The sequence below is a fragment of the Amblyomma americanum genome, chromosome 10, assembly GCF_052857255.1.
Source record: "Amblyomma americanum isolate KBUSLIRL-KWMA chromosome 10, ASM5285725v1, whole genome shotgun sequence".
Taxonomy (NCBI): Eukaryota; Metazoa; Arthropoda; class Arachnida; order Ixodida; family Ixodidae; genus Amblyomma; species Amblyomma americanum.
In genome coordinates, this window is record NC_135506.1 from 110,393,608 (window position 1) to 110,412,841 (window position 19,234).

The following is a 19,234-nucleotide window of genomic DNA, read 5'->3' on the forward strand; positions in this document are numbered from 1 at the left end:
AACTCGTCCCCTGCAAAACCGGCGTCGTCTACTCTCTGCCCGTCTCCTGTGGGAAGAGATATATTGGCCAAACAGGCAGGTGCCTCAACATTAGGCTTCAAGAGCACAGGAATAATGTAGACAGTTTGGCAATTTCTGGGCACCTTGCCAAGCACTGCAAAAAGTGCAAACGTAAGGATGATGATCCGGACGAAACCTGTTACCCAGATTTCAATCGCTGCACAATTCTTGCTAAAGGACGGGATAGGATATCCAGGGAAATCGTAGAAGCATTCGAAATCCACAACGCAAAGGAACAATGTGTGAGTACACCCTCCCTGTGCTTGTCGCAAAAAGAATTGGATTTTCTTAGAGGCAGGGTAAACGTTTAATCCTGTTCTTAAATGCCCCTCTCTGTCTTTTTGTTAATCACCTTGTGCCGCGATTTTAGTCCCGTTTTTACCGTTAGTTTAACGCTGTTTTTTTTCCTTTTGGCGCGTGCTTATCTGTTTTCATCGTTTTCATCGCTTTCACCTTCCGTCCCGGCCTATTACACCGTGGTTTTATCGCCTTTTTGTCTTTCTTTCGGCCTTTTCACCTTTTTATCGTTTGTACCCTTGGACGTGACCACACTGTTTCGGTGATTGTGCAGGATCGCCTTGGACACACCCCCATCTTTGTACTTTATACGTGTCCTGCATCGAAATAAAAATTTCAGTTGTTAGTCAGCGCCCGTGTCTGTGTCTTCTTCCTTCGTGTTTTCGTCTTGTTCCTTGCGCTGTTTTTTCATCATGGTCGAAATTATTCGGCAGCGCTCCACTACGGCACCTCTTTGTTCAGTTCTTCTCTTAGTTCCGCCTTTATCCCTTCCCTTACGGCGCGCTTCAGGTGTCCGCCGATATGTGAGACAGATACTGCGCATTTCCTTTCCCGAAAAACGAATTTTCAATTTTTTTTCTATCAGATGGGCAAAGTTCATAAGCTCACCGCGTCCCTACTAAAAAATTACACACCTCCATCCACCATCAAGCTTGTATGGGTGCCGGCACACTCCGGCTGCTCGGGAAACGACAAAGCGGATGATACTTAAGCAAGGTGAAAAGTTGGGCTGGTTGGTGCATGATCTTGTGGCAAGAACAGCGCAGCACGAGACATAGAAGGGACAGGCGGGACACGACGCTGAATAACAACCAGATTTTTAATGCACGTTCGTCGAATATGTACATCTCGCTCGTGCAAGAAGGAAAGTACAGAAGAAAAACCCTTAAGATGTACAAGTTGTAACAGATTAGGACTATGCTCGCAGATAATCAATTTCGCTGTCACGAAGCGCTATTGAAGGTATGCCGACGCATACGTCACTCTTTCTTTCTGATGTTGAATGCTTCTTCAATCTCCCTGGTCCGTTGATCAAAATATGACGCGATGACAATTGCGTTGTTAAGCTGCGGAGAACATCCATGCTCTCTGCAATGCTTGGCTAGTTCACTGCCGATTGCGCCCTTTAGGGATCTTTTGTGCTCTTGAAGCCGTTCATTGACCAGTGACACAGTTTGACCAATGTTGGTGCGTCCGCATGACAGAGGTACTTCATACACGACGCTTTTCACACAATTCACATGTTTTATCCGGTACTTTTTCTTGAATTGATTTTTTTTTCTTTGCTCGCTGTTGACTTTGGCGACAGGCTTCTTAATTTCCTGGGTTCTGACATGAAAACTTCAATGCCAGCTCTTGCGCCTACCCTTTTGAGGTTGTGGGAAATGCCATGAATGTAAGGAATGACCGCGTGCGGCTTCCTTTTTTCTGATGTAATTGTGATGTATGTCCTGCCTCTGGGTGGTTGCAGAATCCCTTCTGCGACACTGGATAGCAGTCTCGCCGGGTAACTTGCTGGTTTCAGCCTACGGTCCTGAGCCTCAAAACTGCCTTGAACTTCATGATGACGCAATCTCGTCAATGCGGCTCTCATTGCTGCTTTTGCTATTCCCCGCTTGATGATCTAGGAATGCGCAGATGTGTAGGGGAGCAGTCCCTTCTTGCTTCGTTTTCCGTACCGCCAGCATATGTGAGCGCCTCAAAAGGTTAGCGTCAGGTCAAGAAATCGCAGAACGTTGTTTTCCGGGAGTTCGCTCGTTATTTCTAGTCCTTTTAGTTCTTCTTTGAAGATGTTAATGATCTGGTCATGGGGCATTGGCTGTCCATCGGGCCTGTCCAATTTGCAGAGTATTAGGTAATCGTCCACGTAACGGAACACTTTTACGGGGCTTGTCACTTGAAGAGCAGTCATTAGACGTCTGTCAATATGCGCGAGAAACAAATCACTTAAAATGGGGGCCAGCGAAGACCCTATGCAAATCCCCTCCCGTTGAATGTACAGACTCCCCCAGTGGCTGATGATAGCAGAATGCAGGCAGCTGGTGAGTAATTCCATTAAATTTCCTTTCCTAGCGTCATATTTTGGTCAACGGACCAGGAAGATTGAAGAAGCCTTCACACCAGAAAAAAAGAGCGATGTATGCGTCAGCATACCCTCGATAGCGCTTTGTGACAGCTAAATTGGTTATCTGTCTTCATAGTCCTAATCTATTGCCACGAGTACATCTCATGGGTTTTTCTTCTTTCACTTTCTTATTGCACGCGCGAGATGTATATATGCGACGAGCATGCATTAAAAATCTGGTTGTTAGTCAGCGTTGTGTCCCGCCTGTCCCTTTTCTCGTGCTGCGCTGTTCCTGCCACAAGGCGGATGAATATGTCCGAGGGCTAACCAACCGGGTCGTCTGCAAACATTAGCCGCCGGCGGAGCCACCCATCGCCTAAAACGAGGTTACAAACATATATAGAGAAAACAGACGCGTTTACCCACGACCACAACCAGAGCTTTCTAGAGCACAAGCCACGGCTCTTAGAAGAGCTCAGACAAAAAGTCATATGAGCCCATATCGATTGGCCTTAATTACAAAAGGTGTAGTTAATCCTGCAAAATTTGTGACAAAACTTTACGCAGGCAGACGATGACCATAATCTCTGGGGATGCGATGGAAATTCACCCTCCAGAAATCACTGGCTGACCCTCGGCTGACGGCTGTGAAAAGATCATTCGCAGCGAAGACAAACGAGTACAGAAGCCCACATCGCAGATTTGATCCTCGAGGTCGCCCCTTCATGGAGGCCACCTGGGGCGAAAGTAGCTAACGACGACAAAAACAGCTAATAAAGTTTATTCGTCCTCTTCCCCCTCCTTCATGTAAGCAGACTTAAGCATGCCCTCAGAATTTTTTCTTTGCCTCGAATGTTGAACGCATGAATCGCTGCGAAAAGCATTTGCTGTGAAATGGAGGGGTGGCGGGTGGCACCAGGATAATTTTATTCTGTCTTTTTTAACGACTTCCTTCAACGTTCAAAAAAACTGTTCTGAAGTTTGCCCCTTTTCAAGGTGTTGCCAGAAATATACTCACCCTGGTGTTGGCCCACGGTAGACAGATAGCCGCAACGACCATGCCGGCGAATGGTCCGGAGGCACCGCTGTATAGGGCCATCAGCACCTGTCCGTAGAAAAGGGTGTCCAGGTTATTTTAAGCAAATAGCATCAATACAGTGGGATAGATTAGGCGGTTTAAAAAAGTGTCTACCTGCGCGCTACTCAACGAAAGCGAAGGGACGGAATTTGGCAGAATCGAATTGCGCTGAAAAAGGCATAGCTTGTAGCAAACATTGGCCTGAATTTTAGGCCCGAAGAAAAGGGAAGAGGTACTTCCAGTGAGCTTACCGCTTATCCTGCCGAAGCAAATCTAAAGCTTTACACCTCGTAGCTGAAAAAGGATGTCGAAATTCTATGCTAACGTCAATATTTTTTGTCTGCAGCGATGCAGTTTTAGAAAAAACTGACAGGACGACTACGGGTTTATAACGCGAATGATCCAGCTTAAGTTGAACCCTTCCTGGATTCTGGTTGGTGCTTAGTGCATGCGCCTTGTAATCGGTGGCCGTAGGGAGGTGCTTGGGTTGTATATTGGAGATGCGGCGTCACCAGTGGATACCCGAAGGTGCCGTTTTACTAGTGGGCGCCCGAAGCTCGGCTTACGTCCGATTATGCCAACAGCTCAAAACTGAAGAAAGAGCAATGAACAGGTGACAGAGCAGCTGCTATTGGCCTCAGCAGTGGGGGCCTAAAGGTTGGAGCATGCGCCTCGTATGGGAGAGGGGCTGGGAGGCGCGAGTTGTGTTGTGCTCGTAGGTGTGGCACCCACCGAAGTATGCTCCCTCTGGGGGTGCTCTTAGGAGCCCGGAGGGAGCTTGGGGTACTGTGCAGACGACGCCGAAAACAACGGCGCCAAACTGAAAAAAGAACTAAGGACAGAAAACACTTTAAGAACCGGGACTGATAATCTTCATGGCTCTTTCAGAGACGATGAACGCCAGCAGAAATTAGTTTTCAACCTTCCAGGGCAAACACGCTTTTCGCAAGATGAGACTTGGTATCAGCTTAAAGGAACAAGGGCGAATCACGAGCTGACACCACGAACCGTTCCTCTGTCCTGGTCTTTTCAAGCTGGTACCATGACTAGCTACGCTTTAAGTCATCAACTACCGCATCTGCGTGCTCTCAGCGTTGTGTACTAGCGGCGCATTCTAACAGAAGAACCAGACATTTCATTTGTAGTAAATGTTTCCTGAGAAAATTACTAGTCCCTCAGCGTGTATCGCCTATAACAGTCTCCCCGATATTATTTTATATCACTCAGCCCTTCACGTTATTGTAAAGCTTGGCTAGTTCATCGGTTATATTTACATTGTTTGAGAACCTGAGGGGTCCCATGTAATTCATCATTTTACATAAAAGAGAGTGGTTAGTTTTTCTAGCACAATCTCCCCATCGTCGTTCAACAGATCGGCTGTTACCAGATCCTCATAGCTGCTTTCGTTCTTTTAATTGCTCTTAAAGCTTTCTTTAGTTCCTCTCTCCGTACTCGCCGGATGTTCGATTGCTTTGCGCTACTTCCTCTCTCATTAATGGCGAAAATAAACTGGCCACTGTATTGACATCTGAACTCCTCGCTTACTTTAAGGGGAGACGCGGGTCTTCAAATGGGAAAAAAATACGAAATTTTTTATTTTAAAATATTGGCATTTTCGGGTTCAATATATTGTTACGGTGTGGGATGCCACGGGGTGGCCACGGGCCCGCCCAGAGAAATATAGCAGCAGTACGGAGGAGAGCCGGCGAAGCACGACCGGCGGCGGCCAAGCTTTCTCGTTCTATATCCCTCGTGCTAGAGCCGCGCGCTCGCCGCTCGCGCTCGCTCGCCGCCTCTTCTTTTATTCCCGTATCACCTTTCCACCGGGGGGGGGGAGAAGTCAGGCCGTGCTTTGATGCAGGGTTGCCTGGGGCGATGCAATGTGGGCTCGCAGATAGGAAACGGTCACACTCTTCGTTGAATTCGAAGTGTGTGAGCTGGGCGAAGGTGTCTGCAGTCGCCGAAGAAGGTCCCACACCGGTGAGGCTAACTTCAGGGAGTTTTATGCATATTGAGCGGCGATCCGTTTATGGGACTGCATTGCGTGGGGAAGGCATGGAGCCAGCAGGCGACGACGGCACTGATGAGGACCCGGTAGCTAAGTCGGAGTCACCGCAGGCGCCGTAGACATATCGCTTCATGTTTGAAACATGCTCGGGGAAAATGTGGCGCACACCGCATGGTCGATGCTCTGGCAGGTCTTCGAGGCGGTATGTCACGGGGCCGAGTCGGGCAACGACACGGTAAGGGCCGCGGTATCGGGGCAAGAGCTTTGCGGCACGGCCAGTCGCACGGATGGTGCGGCGAACGAGGACCAAGTCACCGGGCCGGAAGGGGGGATGTGGTGGTGCTGCCGCGTTGGCCGCTTGCACACGCGCGTGAGCCGTGAGGAGGTTGCGCTGGGCGTCGAGGCGGGCGGAATGAAGTCGTTGAGCAGATTCAGTTGGTGACGCAGTAGGATGGGGAAGGCCCAACTGCGCGTCGAGAGGGATGGAGGGCGTTCTGCCATAGACGACTGAGAACGGCGTCACATGCGTTGTTTCTTGCGCTGCAGTGTTGACTGCAAAAGCTGCAGCAGAAACAAAACGATCCCAGTTTGTGTGGGACGGAGCGACGTAGGATGCGAGTATATCCGTGAGGGTACGGTTAACACGCTCCACGAGGCCATTGCACTGCGGATGATTGACGGATGTAGTGGAATGCGCAATGCCGAAGGAGCGGAGGGCTCGCTCGAATTCATGGGACATAAAGCAGCTCCCACGGTCCGTGATGAGGCGCCGGGGAACACCGTGCCGAAGAACGAGATGCTGTTCCACAAACGCGACGGCATGAGCGGACGACGTGTCTGGAACGGGCAGTGCCTCGACCCACTTGGAGAAGTAGTCGATCGCAACCAGAACATACCGGTTGCCGGCACGCGTCTTCGGAAACGGGCCCAAATGATCCAGTCCAACCAGCTCGAAAGGTGAACTTGGTGGCGAAAAAGCCTGCGGGGGTGGCTTGGTTACACCTGTGGACGGTTTTCTGTACTGGCATGTCTGGCAGGACGCCACGTGTTCCTTGACATCTCTGGACATATTAGGCCACCAAAACCGCTCCGACACTCGTGCGTAGGTCTTGCCGCGACCAAGGTGACCAGCCGTGGGAGCGTCGTGTAAGCCGCGCAAGATTTGCAACCGCAGTGTTGCCGGCACAACTGGCAACCAGACGGGTGGTCGACCACGGAGCCGCTTCACATGACACAAGAGGTCGTCCTTCATTCGATAGACCCGGCGTAGTTGGCGGAGGCCTGCGCCGGCGGCGGTGCCAAGGGAGTGGATTATGGCAGCAATGGCGGGATCTTGCGTTTGTGCAGTCCTCAGGTCCGTCAAAGCCGTCACGGAACAAGGGTGGCGAGAAAGGAAATCGGCATCTTGATGGGCAGAGCCGCGCCGATGCACTATTGTGAAATTGTACTCTTGAAGTTGCAGGGACCAGCGTGCAATCTTGGCATTCAAATGTTTGGCGGACTGCAGCCAAGTGAGAGCGCTATTGTCCGTGACTATGGTGAAGTGACGGCCGTACAGGTAGGGACGGAACTTCTCGACGGCCCAGACAACGGCGAGGCACTCGAGTTCTGAAGAGTGGCGGCGGCGCTCAACGTCGGAAAGCTGGCGGCTGGCATAAGCTAGGACTTTGTGGTCACCAGACTCGTCTTCTTGCAGGAGGACAGCGCCGAGCCCATCTTGGCTGGCATCCGTGTGGAGGACGATGGGGGCCGATTCGTCGTAATGGGCCAATGTAGGAGGCTCGAGGAGGGCGTGCTTGACGTCAAGAAACGCGAGCTGTTGGGCCTGCGTCCAACTCCACGGTGCATTCTTCTTCAGCAGGGCGGTCAATGGAGCGCTGCGCTTGGCAAAGTCCGGAATGAAACGACGGAAATACGAAGCAAATCCAAGGAAACTTTTGAGCTCCTTGGCGGTGGTGGGAGCTTCGTAAGCTGTAAGCGCTTTTAGCTTTTCAGGGTCGGGACGGATGCCATGCCGGCTCACAACGTGACCCAAGTACGTCACCTCCGCGAAACCGAAGAAACATTTTTTTGGTTTTAAGCGAAGCCCAGCAGAGGTAAGGGCTTCGAGGACGAGTTTGAGGCGTCTCTGGTGTTCTTCAAATGTAGCCGCGTAGACAATTACGTCATCCAGGTAGACCAACGCCATAGTCCACTTCAAATGGCCTAAGACTCGGTCCATGAGACGCTGGAAGGTGGCTGGAGCGTTCGAGAGACCGAAGGGCATACGGTTGAACTGGTAAAGGCCGTCGGGAGTCACGAAAGCCGTCTTTTCCGCATCATCGGGGTGAACAGGCACCTGCCAGTAGCCCGAGAGCAGATCTAGCGTGGAAAAATAACGGGACCCCTTCAGGCGGTCAAGCGCATCGTCGAGGCGAGGCAGCGGGTACACGTCGCAATTAGTAATAACATTTAGCTTCCGATAGTCAACGCAGAAGCGGAGTGTTCCATCCTTCTTGCGCACAAGGACGACAGGGGAGGACCAAGGGCTACAAGAAGGGGCAATGATTCCCTGGTCAAGCATGTCGCACACGTGCTGCTGGATGACTCTCCGTTCGGCTGGCGCTACACGGCGAGGTTGGTGATGAACGGGCCCGCGGTTTTCGGTGTTGATCCGGTGTTGAGCCCAGGAAGTGCACCCGAGTTCACCGGCGCTGAGAGCAAGGCAACTGCGATGCTCGAGCAGCAAGGTCTTCAGAGAGGCGAGCTCCGCGCAGGTCAGGCTGGGTCCAAAGTTAAATTCTTCCCATGATAGGATCGCCGGCGCTGGAGGGTGGCGAGGCGGGGCTTCAGGTTGCAGAGACGCCACTGGTGACCCGGGGTCCAAAACTGAGGCTGTAACCAATTGCGTGCCGGGAGTCAGCGCGAGAGGTACGCTGCTGATGTTGAGTATAAATACGTGGGCCTCTCCTTTGAGCACAGGCAGAAGGCTTCGAGGGGAGGTCATCTGACGGGCTGGAGCTGAACACCGGATGGGTTCGAACAGCACGTCTGCTGTGACCGGACTGTCAAGCTTGGCATACACCCACGTTGCCGCACCCGATGGCAGGGTCACGGCGGACGCCACAGTCACGGCAGTGACGTCGAACGGCTTGACTCGACACGGCCACTTCGTCGCGAGGTCACGCAGAGATGCTGAGGCACGCTTGGTCGCCGACACCAGGGACTGCCACAGGGCTACACCGAGGCTGGAAACCCGGCCAAGCCAGCCCGGCCCACAGAGAGTTCGGCTCGCCCGTGGTTTGGTTCTAGTAAAATTAAGGACGACTCCGGCTTGCTGGCACCACCCGCACCCGAGGACCACTGGCCAAATAGGGCTGTCTGCGACAACAAACTCGGTGGAGATGGTATTTCCGAGTGCTGTCAGGTTGACGACGACACGTCCGACTTGCTCCACAGGGGTGCCGTTAAAAGCTAAGAGCCGGGTTTTGGCGGCTGGCAGAAGCAGGTGGGGCGCGTTAGCAACAAACGATTTGTGCAGTACATTGACAGCCGCTCCAGTGTCAACCAAGGCCTTTACGTGCCGGTCAAGCAGGGCGACGTCGACGAGCACGTAAGGAGCATCAGTGGTAATCGGAGCCGACGAACGGAGGGGACGCGGAGAACGAAGGAGTGTGGGGACGGAACGGTGCCCCCGGAGTTCCGCCAAATCGTTTCCCGACGTTGGAGGGCCGGCACAGTCCCTCGCGTAGTGTCCCCGCAGGCCGCAGCGGAAGCAGGTCATGCGGACGTCGTTACGCAGGCGTCGGATAGAGGCCGCAGTTGGGGCTGCGGACCGAGGAGCCTGCACCCGGACGCTGCGCTCGGCAGACGGTGGCGACCCCCGCGTGGCCAGCAAAGTCAATTCCGCCTCGATGGCGAGCGCCATGGCGGCGCGGACGGAATCAGGACGGCCAGAGCGGACCAAGCGCTGCACCTCGGGGAGTCGGATGGCGTCGACAAACGCCTCGGTGCCGGCCAGGGCCACGGCGTTCTGAGGCGCTCCCGGCAGCGACTGCAGAGCCAGGCGCTCAATGGCGGCGGCGAGGTCCTGGTACGTCTCCCCGGGCTCTTGACGGCGGGCTCGCAGGCGGTGGTACTGCACACGGGGTTGACCTGAGGCACCATAGTGGTCGGCGAGGAGGCCCGCCAGAACAGTGTAAGAGCCCAGCTGGTCGGGCGGCACGTTCTGCAGCAGCTCGGTGGCGCGGCCCCTCAGTTTTGCAACGAGCATCCATGCCTTCATTTGCTCGTCCCAGCCTCTCGCCGCCGCAATACTGTCCAGCTGGATGCAGTAAGCATCCCACGAGATGGTGCCGTCAAATGTGGGCAATTCCACAACGTCCAACGAACACTGCGGCGAGGACGCACCCGCGCCGAGCACGCCATTGGCGGCCACGACCGCAGGCCCAGCGACGGCAGAGCCGTAAACAGCGGCGGCGGGGACGCCCAAAGGCACCTGACCTGTGCTCGGCTCGGCTGGCACCAGGCGACGGAGTTCGCGCCGGAGAGCTTCCATCTCCCCAGCCTGGGCAGTCAGACGGGCCTCCCATGCGTCCATCCGTTGGGTGACTGTATCCAGGAGGCGCTCAACACCGGCGTCCGGCTGCTGCGAAGAGCCGAGCCTCTCCGAGCGCCTAGGTCTAGCGGCGCCGGCCGCCGCGTCGTCGGCGCTATGGGCTGGTGGTGGACTCCTGTCGTCTGGCACGTCGGGTGCTTGATTCTGGGAGCGGGTGAGCGGCATGATCCCACCGCTGCCACCAAAATGTTACGGTGTGGGATGCCACGGGGTGGCCACGGGCCCGCCCAGAGAAATATAGCAGCAGTACGGAGGAGAGCCGGCGAAGCACGACCGGCGGCGGCCAAGCTTTCTCGTTCTATATCCCTCGTGCTAGAGCCGCGCGCTCGCCGCTCGCGCTCGCTCGCCGCCTCTTCTTTTATTCCCGTATCAATATTGAATAGTGTATTAAAACTACAAAGATCAAAGGTGTAATTCAACACCCAGCGGTTAAAAAAATGATATAATTTGCGCCTCCCGACCACCGAAATGGCGATTTCTGGGCCATCACTTCCCGCAACTGCGTCCGCGATGGCCACAATCTTGGTGTTGTTGAAAAGCTGGCGCTCTTGTCAAGATTCCATGTGGCAAGTTTTTGGCTACAGCTCCATTTGAATCGGCACCAAAAAAAAAAAAGTTGAGGAAAGGTACCTTAATGGCAAGTAATAAATTACCTAATTAGGTTTCAGTTATTTTCGCATAATATGGGAACTGATCGAGATATACTGAGTCTAACTACTTTTCTGGAAACAAGAGAAAGAAATACATGCCCACACCTAACTCCATTACGATATCTCCAATAATAAAATTTTTATTTTAAGACCAGAGACTATCATCCATCTTACTAATATTATTGCCATCTTTCTCTCTTAACGCGTACAACTGATTATTTCCGGTCCCTAGTTTCCTCTTGACCGCTTTTGGACTACCTCTGTTATTTAGAGCATGCTCGATTTTCTTCATAATATACTTTTATAGGTCGGTTACCTTATGTTCATTGAATAACTGTGACAGCTCCTCCAGTTTTATTCTGTATGGTGGGTTAGAGGCTTTCATGTCGTGGTGTTTCTTAATCATCCCTTTCGTGTCAGGCGAGAGCTTGCCGGTATGCTGTCAAACCATCCTGCGGCCTACTTCCACTGCGCACACTGTAATAGTGTTTGTAAGATTATCGTTCACTGCTTGAATATTAAGGTCACCGTCCTCCGTTAAAGATGAATATCTGATCTGCAAAGAGATCCTGAATTCCTCTACTTCCTCTCTTACTGATTACTCATTGATGACGTTCTTCCTTACTACTTTCTTCCATTCCCTCTTGAAGTCTAATATAATTCGAAGCCTATGGTCGTAACGTGTCACCTTTCTGAGAATCTCCACATCCTGCGCAATGTGGAGATCCTGCGATGTTGTGAGCGCACAATGCGAAGTGTATTTCATTTTTAGTCGCGCCATTCGGACTGTTCCACGTCCACTTCCTCGTCTTCCGTTTGCGGAAGAAGATATTCATGGCTTTAAATGCGGAAGGAAGGCTCCTTGCCTTTGATTGTTAGAAGGAAATGCTGCAGTGCGTTAATATTCTTTTTTATCGGAGGCACGCAAGAACCGGCGTCGTTTCCAAATGGTTAGGGACATTTACATTCGCACCTTACGCTTGCATTTCTTGTTGACAACTCTCAGTGCATATATTATCCGGTGTCATTTTTTGATGTAAAGGATTTTTTATTATTTACATAAATCAATTTTCTGCTAGGACCGCCAGAAAGAATGGCGGCGTTGTGCCTAAAGTTGTGGTAAAATAGTAAAACAGTTCGGGTGCGTTCTTTTAAGAAGCGAAAGGACACATTCGGTCCTTTCTCCCCGCCCCAACACGAAGCCACAGCTGTTAGCAGTGCTACGACAGGGGACAGTTGGTTGTGCTTCGTTCTTAGCGCGCAGTAAGAATGCTGCGCTTTGCGCCTCATATTGCGAACGCGCTATGGCATCTGCTCAGAGACAGAGAGAGAAACCCTTTAATCCAGTGACCGCTGTTTTTCTTGGATCACATCAGCGCAGCAAAAAAACACTATCCGGTTGGTTCATTCATAAGGTTGAAAGGACTGGCAGGATAGCGAGGTTACAGAGGGAAGATTTTGAAGAGCGAATGCTTGTCCATCCATAGGAAAGTGTCTACGTTCCAAGACCGGAAAGGCCCATCTTGACCGAGATAACATTCGGAGGTCTTGTCCCCGCTCGCTTTAGGCTCACTTCAATAACAACCAGTTTTCAGCAAGTATACGCTCGTGTCCTCATTTCCGACGTATGCCGGTGACGTTTTTTTCCGTCATCCACGTCGCCTACAGTTCTATCCTTTGACAAAAGCAATCGAGAGGGAAGGCAATCATCAGCTTGAACGCAGCATGCTTGACACCCTAGGTTTAACTTTCTAAATCTACTGTGCGAAATAGACTTCGAAATACCTTTTCTGGGAACGGGATCAGACGTATACCTATCGACAAGTCTCCTAATCACGTATGAGCAACTTTCCTTCTTACCCTGATTGCTGATCCTATATGCGGAACCAGGACAGCGAACACAGTCATCAGCGCACCACTGGATACCTCTGTAGGTAAAGAAGATAAAGGGGAGAACGGCAGAGGGATGCCACAGTGAAATGCAGCTCCTTAGTGCGTGTTCTTAACACTGGCTTAATGATGACCTAAAGCAAACACCTGTTTCTTAACTAGTTGGCAGTACGGAGTCCCATTTCACTATTCAACACCTCCACAGTACACGCAATATCGCGAGTTTTTTTTTGAAAACTACAAAAACGGATGTAATGCAGAGCGACGTCGTTATTTCTCGCCGATAGGAAAGGAGTAATCAGGGAAGGGACAACAACACCTGTTTTGCTAAACGAATTACTCAAAACAAAGCCCTGGGAAATAGAGGGGCGCTGCAATGTGCTATTGATTCATGCCGGTTATACGACATGTCTGTGGGTGTATTGAGCAGTGAGGTAAATTAAAACACATTGTTCTGCATGATTCCAAAGGCACCACCGAACTAGTTGACGAAGCTGTCATTTTTAAAGTCGTTCAATATCGTTTTTTGGAAGTGTAAGCACAGAGTAGGTGAATTACACCAGCACTCATGTTTTTTCGCATGCTGATTGTAATTAAGGTCAAATAGGAACAGATATTTTCATTATCCAGGCATTTGTTCATTTAGCCTAGAGCTAGGATCAGGGAAAGTAATACTTACACTTAAAGCAATTAAAACATTTGCTTTCAATGACAACAGAAAATGTTAAAGCCACTAAACGCGGTAGCAACGCTCTTTCTGTTTTCTTCAGGAACCCTTCTTTAGTGTATTCACGATGGAAGAGCAGGTATCGTTTTAAATTAGTGAAAAATCTGTTCGAGGTCTTTCTTCTTCGCGGTGAGCGCTGGCATTGGCACTGCAGATAATGCCTCGTGCCAATGTTGCATAACAAGCGTGAGCTTTTTAAAGTGGCCTTTGCAGCCCGAACGAGTGCTTATTTTACTCTCTTGCAAGAATGGGTGGAATATGCAGCAATTTTTTTAGCCTGTCGCAATAACATACACTATGCACGAGCTAATAAATGTTTTCTTTAAAGATTTTGTGGTTGTTTCAATGAATGCAAGACACAACTATTTGCTCTTTTTACAAAGATCCTCATTATGAACACAACCTGATGTCGAAATATAGGTGCATTCACATCCTCATTTCACTCGCCTACGTGTTGCGCATGGACATGAAATTGGTCTGTGATTACAAAATAAAATTACGTTACCGATAAAATCTCTGTTGGGGCTTTGCTTGTGCCCACAGAGCCTAAAGAGTGCCATCCACGCCATCTCAACTAACCTTAAAGCATGCACGCTTCACATGAATGCCAATTAAATTCGGTTTTCTGGCATAATTATTGCGCCGATTATGAATTTATGTCGAGAAATCTATCAACATTGCATTTGCATTGAGGCAAAACTGACAAAACAACAGTGTAACTAGAAGCACTTTTTACAGACATGCTGAAGATTGCTATGTGTATATTAGTCTGGAATATCAGTAGAAACTCGCAATATATACAGCACGAGACAATCTGCTGGCCTCAAAAATAAAAAAAAATTAAATTAATAGAGTATGAGGTTGGGGGAGGGGTGGGGCGGCTCTCAATGTCACAGGTATTCCTTTGGAAACGCACACTTCAGTGCTTGGAGAAAAACGTTCCACGTCTAAATACCAACGCGCGAGAATTTGTATCTCGCTACAAGAGCAGTGACGACCTTTAAAAATAGTAGTAAGCTAAGCGCTGCTCACCTAGAAAGTGCGTCACAATGGCGGCCTGGCGTCCGCTCAGCTCAAAGTGGGGAGCCACGATGTCGACGTAGAAAGTGGCGGCATGAGAGTTTATTATGGAAGAAACTGTGCTGAAAAACCAAACGGCTGGGCATCACTTCTTTCCTTGTTTTAACACACGTTAGCCTTTATGCGATTTTACAAACTGTACCTTATGGAGGCGCCCACAAGGCCTGCAAGAAAAAGGCCCCGAAGGCCGATGACGTTCTCTAGGTTTTCACTGACGTAGAATGGAACCACCTGAAAATTTAGCAGAGAGCGATCAAGAAAAACTTTTTTTGGGGCGCCTAAAATAACTGCAACCATCAGCGGCCACTATAGTCAGCTGAATGCGTCTCATCTTCGAGCCCGAATCACTGACTTGAACGCTGACCTGAGGTGATCTTGCCTGTATATTGTGAAGTTGCAATTGCTCTGCAATGTCATCATTATGGCTATTCTGAAAGGTGGTCGGTGCCACCAATTTTCAGTAGAAGATAAAAATGGCAGTAAAGTGTCATGCATAATATGAGTCTTCCATGAATACTTGAATTCAGACACTGGAGCACTCAGGGCAATATTTCATGTGTTGGCTGAATGTTCGCAGCAGAATACCTAAAGAAGTTACAAAAACTGACAGGATATGACGCAATGTGTTCCGAATAATGCGGGACCCCATCGAGGTTTCGCTTCTCGGCGTCACTGTAGCTCAGAGTGATCTTGTTCCTCGCGCTGGCGTCCGCGCCGTTGCTGTTTCTGTCACCGAACTCGACGGACTCCCATCGTACGTATTCACCGCTTACAGACGAGATGGGAGGAACGGCAGCCGCCATCCGGCAGCAAGTCCCGGTTTATTAGCCGCAGCACCTTGTAAAGTGCACCTTGCCTCTCCGACAGATTATACTATTAGAGTTTGAAAACTCTGTCAAGCTTGAAGAAAGGAGCAATCAGTTTAGCGTGAGCCGGTTAAGACTCTTCAGTTGCCCGGGCCTTGTTTTCAATGGCTGCAGTTGCGGGAATTGGTTGTGCGGTCTTCGGAGCCTGCCTACGGACATTATGCGGCATATTGTTGCATTGTACCTTCAAGCATTGAGGTTTAAGTTAGTGAACAAGACTGTGTTACGTCACATACAGCAGAAAGTGCTTTTTTTTCCTTCATTAAAAGCCTCGTCGAAATGAAACTTCAAAAATCAACGCACTAAGTGCCCTGGAAGCTTGCGCCTGGCGGACTACAGTTTGTGCTTCTTCTGTGGCTGATTAAAATTTGTGTGCAGGAAGTGACATACTTTTTCTGAACAGGAGTTCCGGCGCAAGACGTAAGCCTCAGACGGTGAAAGGAGCACCGATCAGTATAAGTGGCGCAACCACAGTGAAAGGCATATTTTCCTTTATTCTTCACGCATCTTTTGCACATGTCTCTCAAGTTACGCAAGATGTACGCATGTGGACACACCTGATCGAGGCGAGTGATGTATCCGGCCAACTCAGGGTCACAGTCGCGATACCAGTACGTGAGCGCCAGCGCCGTTAGTGATACCGTTGAAATGAAGAACATCAGCATTGTAGCTCCAGCCCACACAACCCTGCACGATAGAAGGAGTGGATGTGCTCAGCATCTGTTGCAATAACGTTGGACGTCACAATTCTCGTCGTTCTTCAATGTTGAGTTCGTTCCTTAAGCTGCAAACTATGAGGGGACTGGGCATGCATAACACGCGGGTGAACAGGGTTATAGGGCGCTACCTTGAACAGAAACACAATGGAAACGAGACCTTCCGCGATGTTTCCTTGCGCAGTCCTTAAGTTTCACCTATAGCGTCGATGGGATTAGGTTTTGCTCTTGGCTTTTGCCATCTACGGCTATGATTACACTATCGGCCACACACAGAGTGCTTTTCCGTAATTAAAGTGCTGTGAATTCCTGCAATGCCTAACTTCATCGTCACCCAGCTTAACTGCAGCGAAGTTCAGCAACATATTAGAGGCAGAGTCTATGCTTTTCGCAATGAGTCAAGCCTGGGAGTACATGAGCAACGTTTATTGCTCTGCAGTTGTAAGACTAACGAAAGCGGGAAATGGAAAACAAAAAAAAAGACCGAAGACGTTACGCTCCGCTGAAGCGCAAGAAACTAGAGGGAACAAATGAAATTTGCATGTGCGCTGTTGCACAAATAACTGAAGAATAAAATTTTCCAAATTACCACTGATAAGAACCTGTTGCATGACCAACAAATAGACATTGCTCCACATTTTTAAACATCCTCCGACCCATACTTGCAAATTTTCAGCAATGTAGAAAAACCGTAAGCTTGAAAAGTACGTCCGAACATAACGCCTTGTCATATTCAGTTCAATGAATACACCTGTTGCCCGCTGCTTGATGCAAAAATGTGTAAATTTCTTTTGAAGTTCTAGGGCACAAGGTACTTTTCGCGGTTTCTTATTTAGATTATTTCTTTTCTGCAATGATCCGTGTTGTCACTACTACCTGTTTTAAAATGTTTTTCTTTCACGTATTTTTTAAGCGGTGTAAGTATGATGGGGCTCTCACCAGGAACTGAACACCGATGTTATTCAATAGAGAGTTCTGGCTGAAAGTGTTTGAAAATAATTAAAGTAAAATTGATGAATGTGCCACCCACTCCAAGAGAGCGTTAAACCCAGTGCTCATATGAGACAGCGCTATCTGACACACATGCCCATGAGCGGCAAATTGTCGAGAACCCCACTTCCACACCCACCTGGACGACATCACCTATACAGTGGGTGAATGCGGCAGTTCTGTTATGACATACTAAGCAATTCTTTTTCAAAAAGAAACCCTCGCTGCTATCGCGCTAAAAGGGAGAAGACGCATTGCGAAATAGTTTAAACAAGCCCCTGCCTTCGTGCACTGCTGATGTTTCTCGCCGCTAGAAACCTCTGGGCGACCATCTGGTCCATCCCTTCCCGCACCATGTGGAAGGGCATCGTTGCGATGGCATGCGCCCACACGGTCTCGTCGTCTCTAATGTCGGTGTCCAATCTGCAGATACGCGGACAATCGAACAAAAATACGCAATAAGACCCCGGGCTCAGTGCAATAAAGCCATGCATTAGAATATATGGGAACGAACAACAAGTTTGGTATTTCGGAGCCTTCTTAGAAAAAGCCGGTACATGTGGCGAAGGAAAATGCCAGCCGATTTACAGAGACTGTCAGATTTTAGCCACGGGCATATCGCATTGATGAAGGTATTGGTGAGCGCTACCAAAATACGGAAAGGAACGAACACACAGGACAAAGCGCTTTGTCCTGTGTTTTCGTCCCTTTCCGTATTTTGGTAGCGCTCACCAATACCTTCAAGGATGCATTTCCAACTAGCCCCAGTTGTAGCTCTCTGGCATATCCCAGCCAACTAGGGAGATAACGGAGGCCTACCGGGCTTCAAAGCAACATGATCGGTGCGTAACTGACGCATCAAATAAATTTAATACCTATGGAGCAGACTGTAGATCATTCCCTTTCATGTAACTGGCTGGCCCTCCTGTATGTCCTCCCCAACATTATTTGGATATATCATGCAGTGATTGCATAAATTGACGACCTCTTGAATAAAATCGTGAGTTGATAGTTACCGCTCTGTGTGTCCTGTTCTTGTGCTCGTGCGGTCCTTCTCGCACTGCGACTGCCCTTAGCATCGCCTTATTTTTATCACAATGTTTCCTTTTAGCTTGGACAATTGCTTTTGGGTGCACCAGTTAAAGACATGACAGCGGAACGCTAACCACAATGCACGAATGTAGCTGCGTCAAAGTCTTTCCATAATCGTCCTTCAAATTCTGGAGCTCATGCAAGTCGATGCCTGGTAGAAGTGAGTTAACAACCGCTTTTTTATACAATTGCGGCATGTTTTTCATGCTGTCTACTCAATTATCTTGAAGCGACAAAATAATTACGCTACTAATCTCCGACCACAAATATAAAAAATTCCCTATGCGCTATGGTTTCGGAGACTGTTGGCTTCCTTCATGTATATATGTTCCACGTGTTCCAGGGATGGCGATCACTAATTTTTTTAAATGCGGTTTTTGAAATAAAGAGAAGCTTTTTGGTGCATTGTAATACCAGTGTTGGCGGACGTCAAAAAACACGCGAATCAGGTTAAGTAGTGAAGTGAATAACCAAATTCTAATAGTTTACTTTTTAACTACCCCAGATAGGCAACTAGTTGCTATTGGTGATTTGTGGCCGGTCGTTAGTAGTAGCCATATCAGTTTATATAATTTAGAAAACGCGGTTACCCTCGCTGGTGTGGCTCGACAAAATTCGGCTATTTCGCCTAATTACGTGCAGTGGAGGGGTTGCTCTGCCTGCATACTTCTCGAAAGTGCATGCATTTTGCCACAATGTAGCCAAAATTCTAAAAGCTGATATAGCTGTTACTAACGGCTGCCTACAAATCTCTAATTTCAGTCAGGTGCCTAGCGGTAATCGATAAAAAGTTCACTATTAGAATTTTCATAAATTTACTAGTTAGCATGATTCGCCTGTCTTTGAGGTCTGCCAGTACTGGTATTACTATGCCGCAAAAAGCCTCTATTTAGTCCAAAAACCCTACTATAAAAAAATTGTGATAACCTTCCTTGAAACATTTGGTATGTTACACCAGTCGTGGTTCCTTTGCAGCCAGAGTACCGGGGTATCTTTGTCTTTGGCGTAAAAATTTTGCTGTTTTAAATATCTCTCTTACCGGCAGCAGGTTTTCAAGGCCTATGTACCAGGTGATTTCTTTCACGGCCAAACGAACAATGTCCCCCTTATGCTTTCTG

The 19,234-nt window shown here is 49.3% G+C and overlaps 1 protein-coding gene across 1 annotated transcript in view; it reads right to left on the reverse strand.

Moving 5' to 3' along the window:
* The window catches only part of LOC144106178 (putative sodium-dependent multivitamin transporter), a 107,542-nt gene that overhangs the window by 19,676 nt on the left and 68,632 nt on the right, over positions 1–19,234 (reverse strand). Inside the window, exons 8-13 of the mRNA XM_077638916.1 lie at positions 17,307–17,447; positions 15,876–16,005; positions 14,595–14,683; positions 14,405–14,514; positions 12,616–12,683; positions 3,441–3,527 (exon numbers count right to left, since the gene is read on the reverse strand). Of these exons, the coding sequence (XP_077495042.1) occupies positions 3,441–3,527; positions 12,616–12,683; positions 14,405–14,514; positions 14,595–14,683; positions 15,876–16,005; positions 17,307–17,447 (625 nt within the window). The remainder of the gene's footprint in view (positions 1–3,440; positions 3,528–12,615; positions 12,684–14,404; positions 14,515–14,594; positions 14,684–15,875; positions 16,006–17,306; positions 17,448–19,234) is intronic.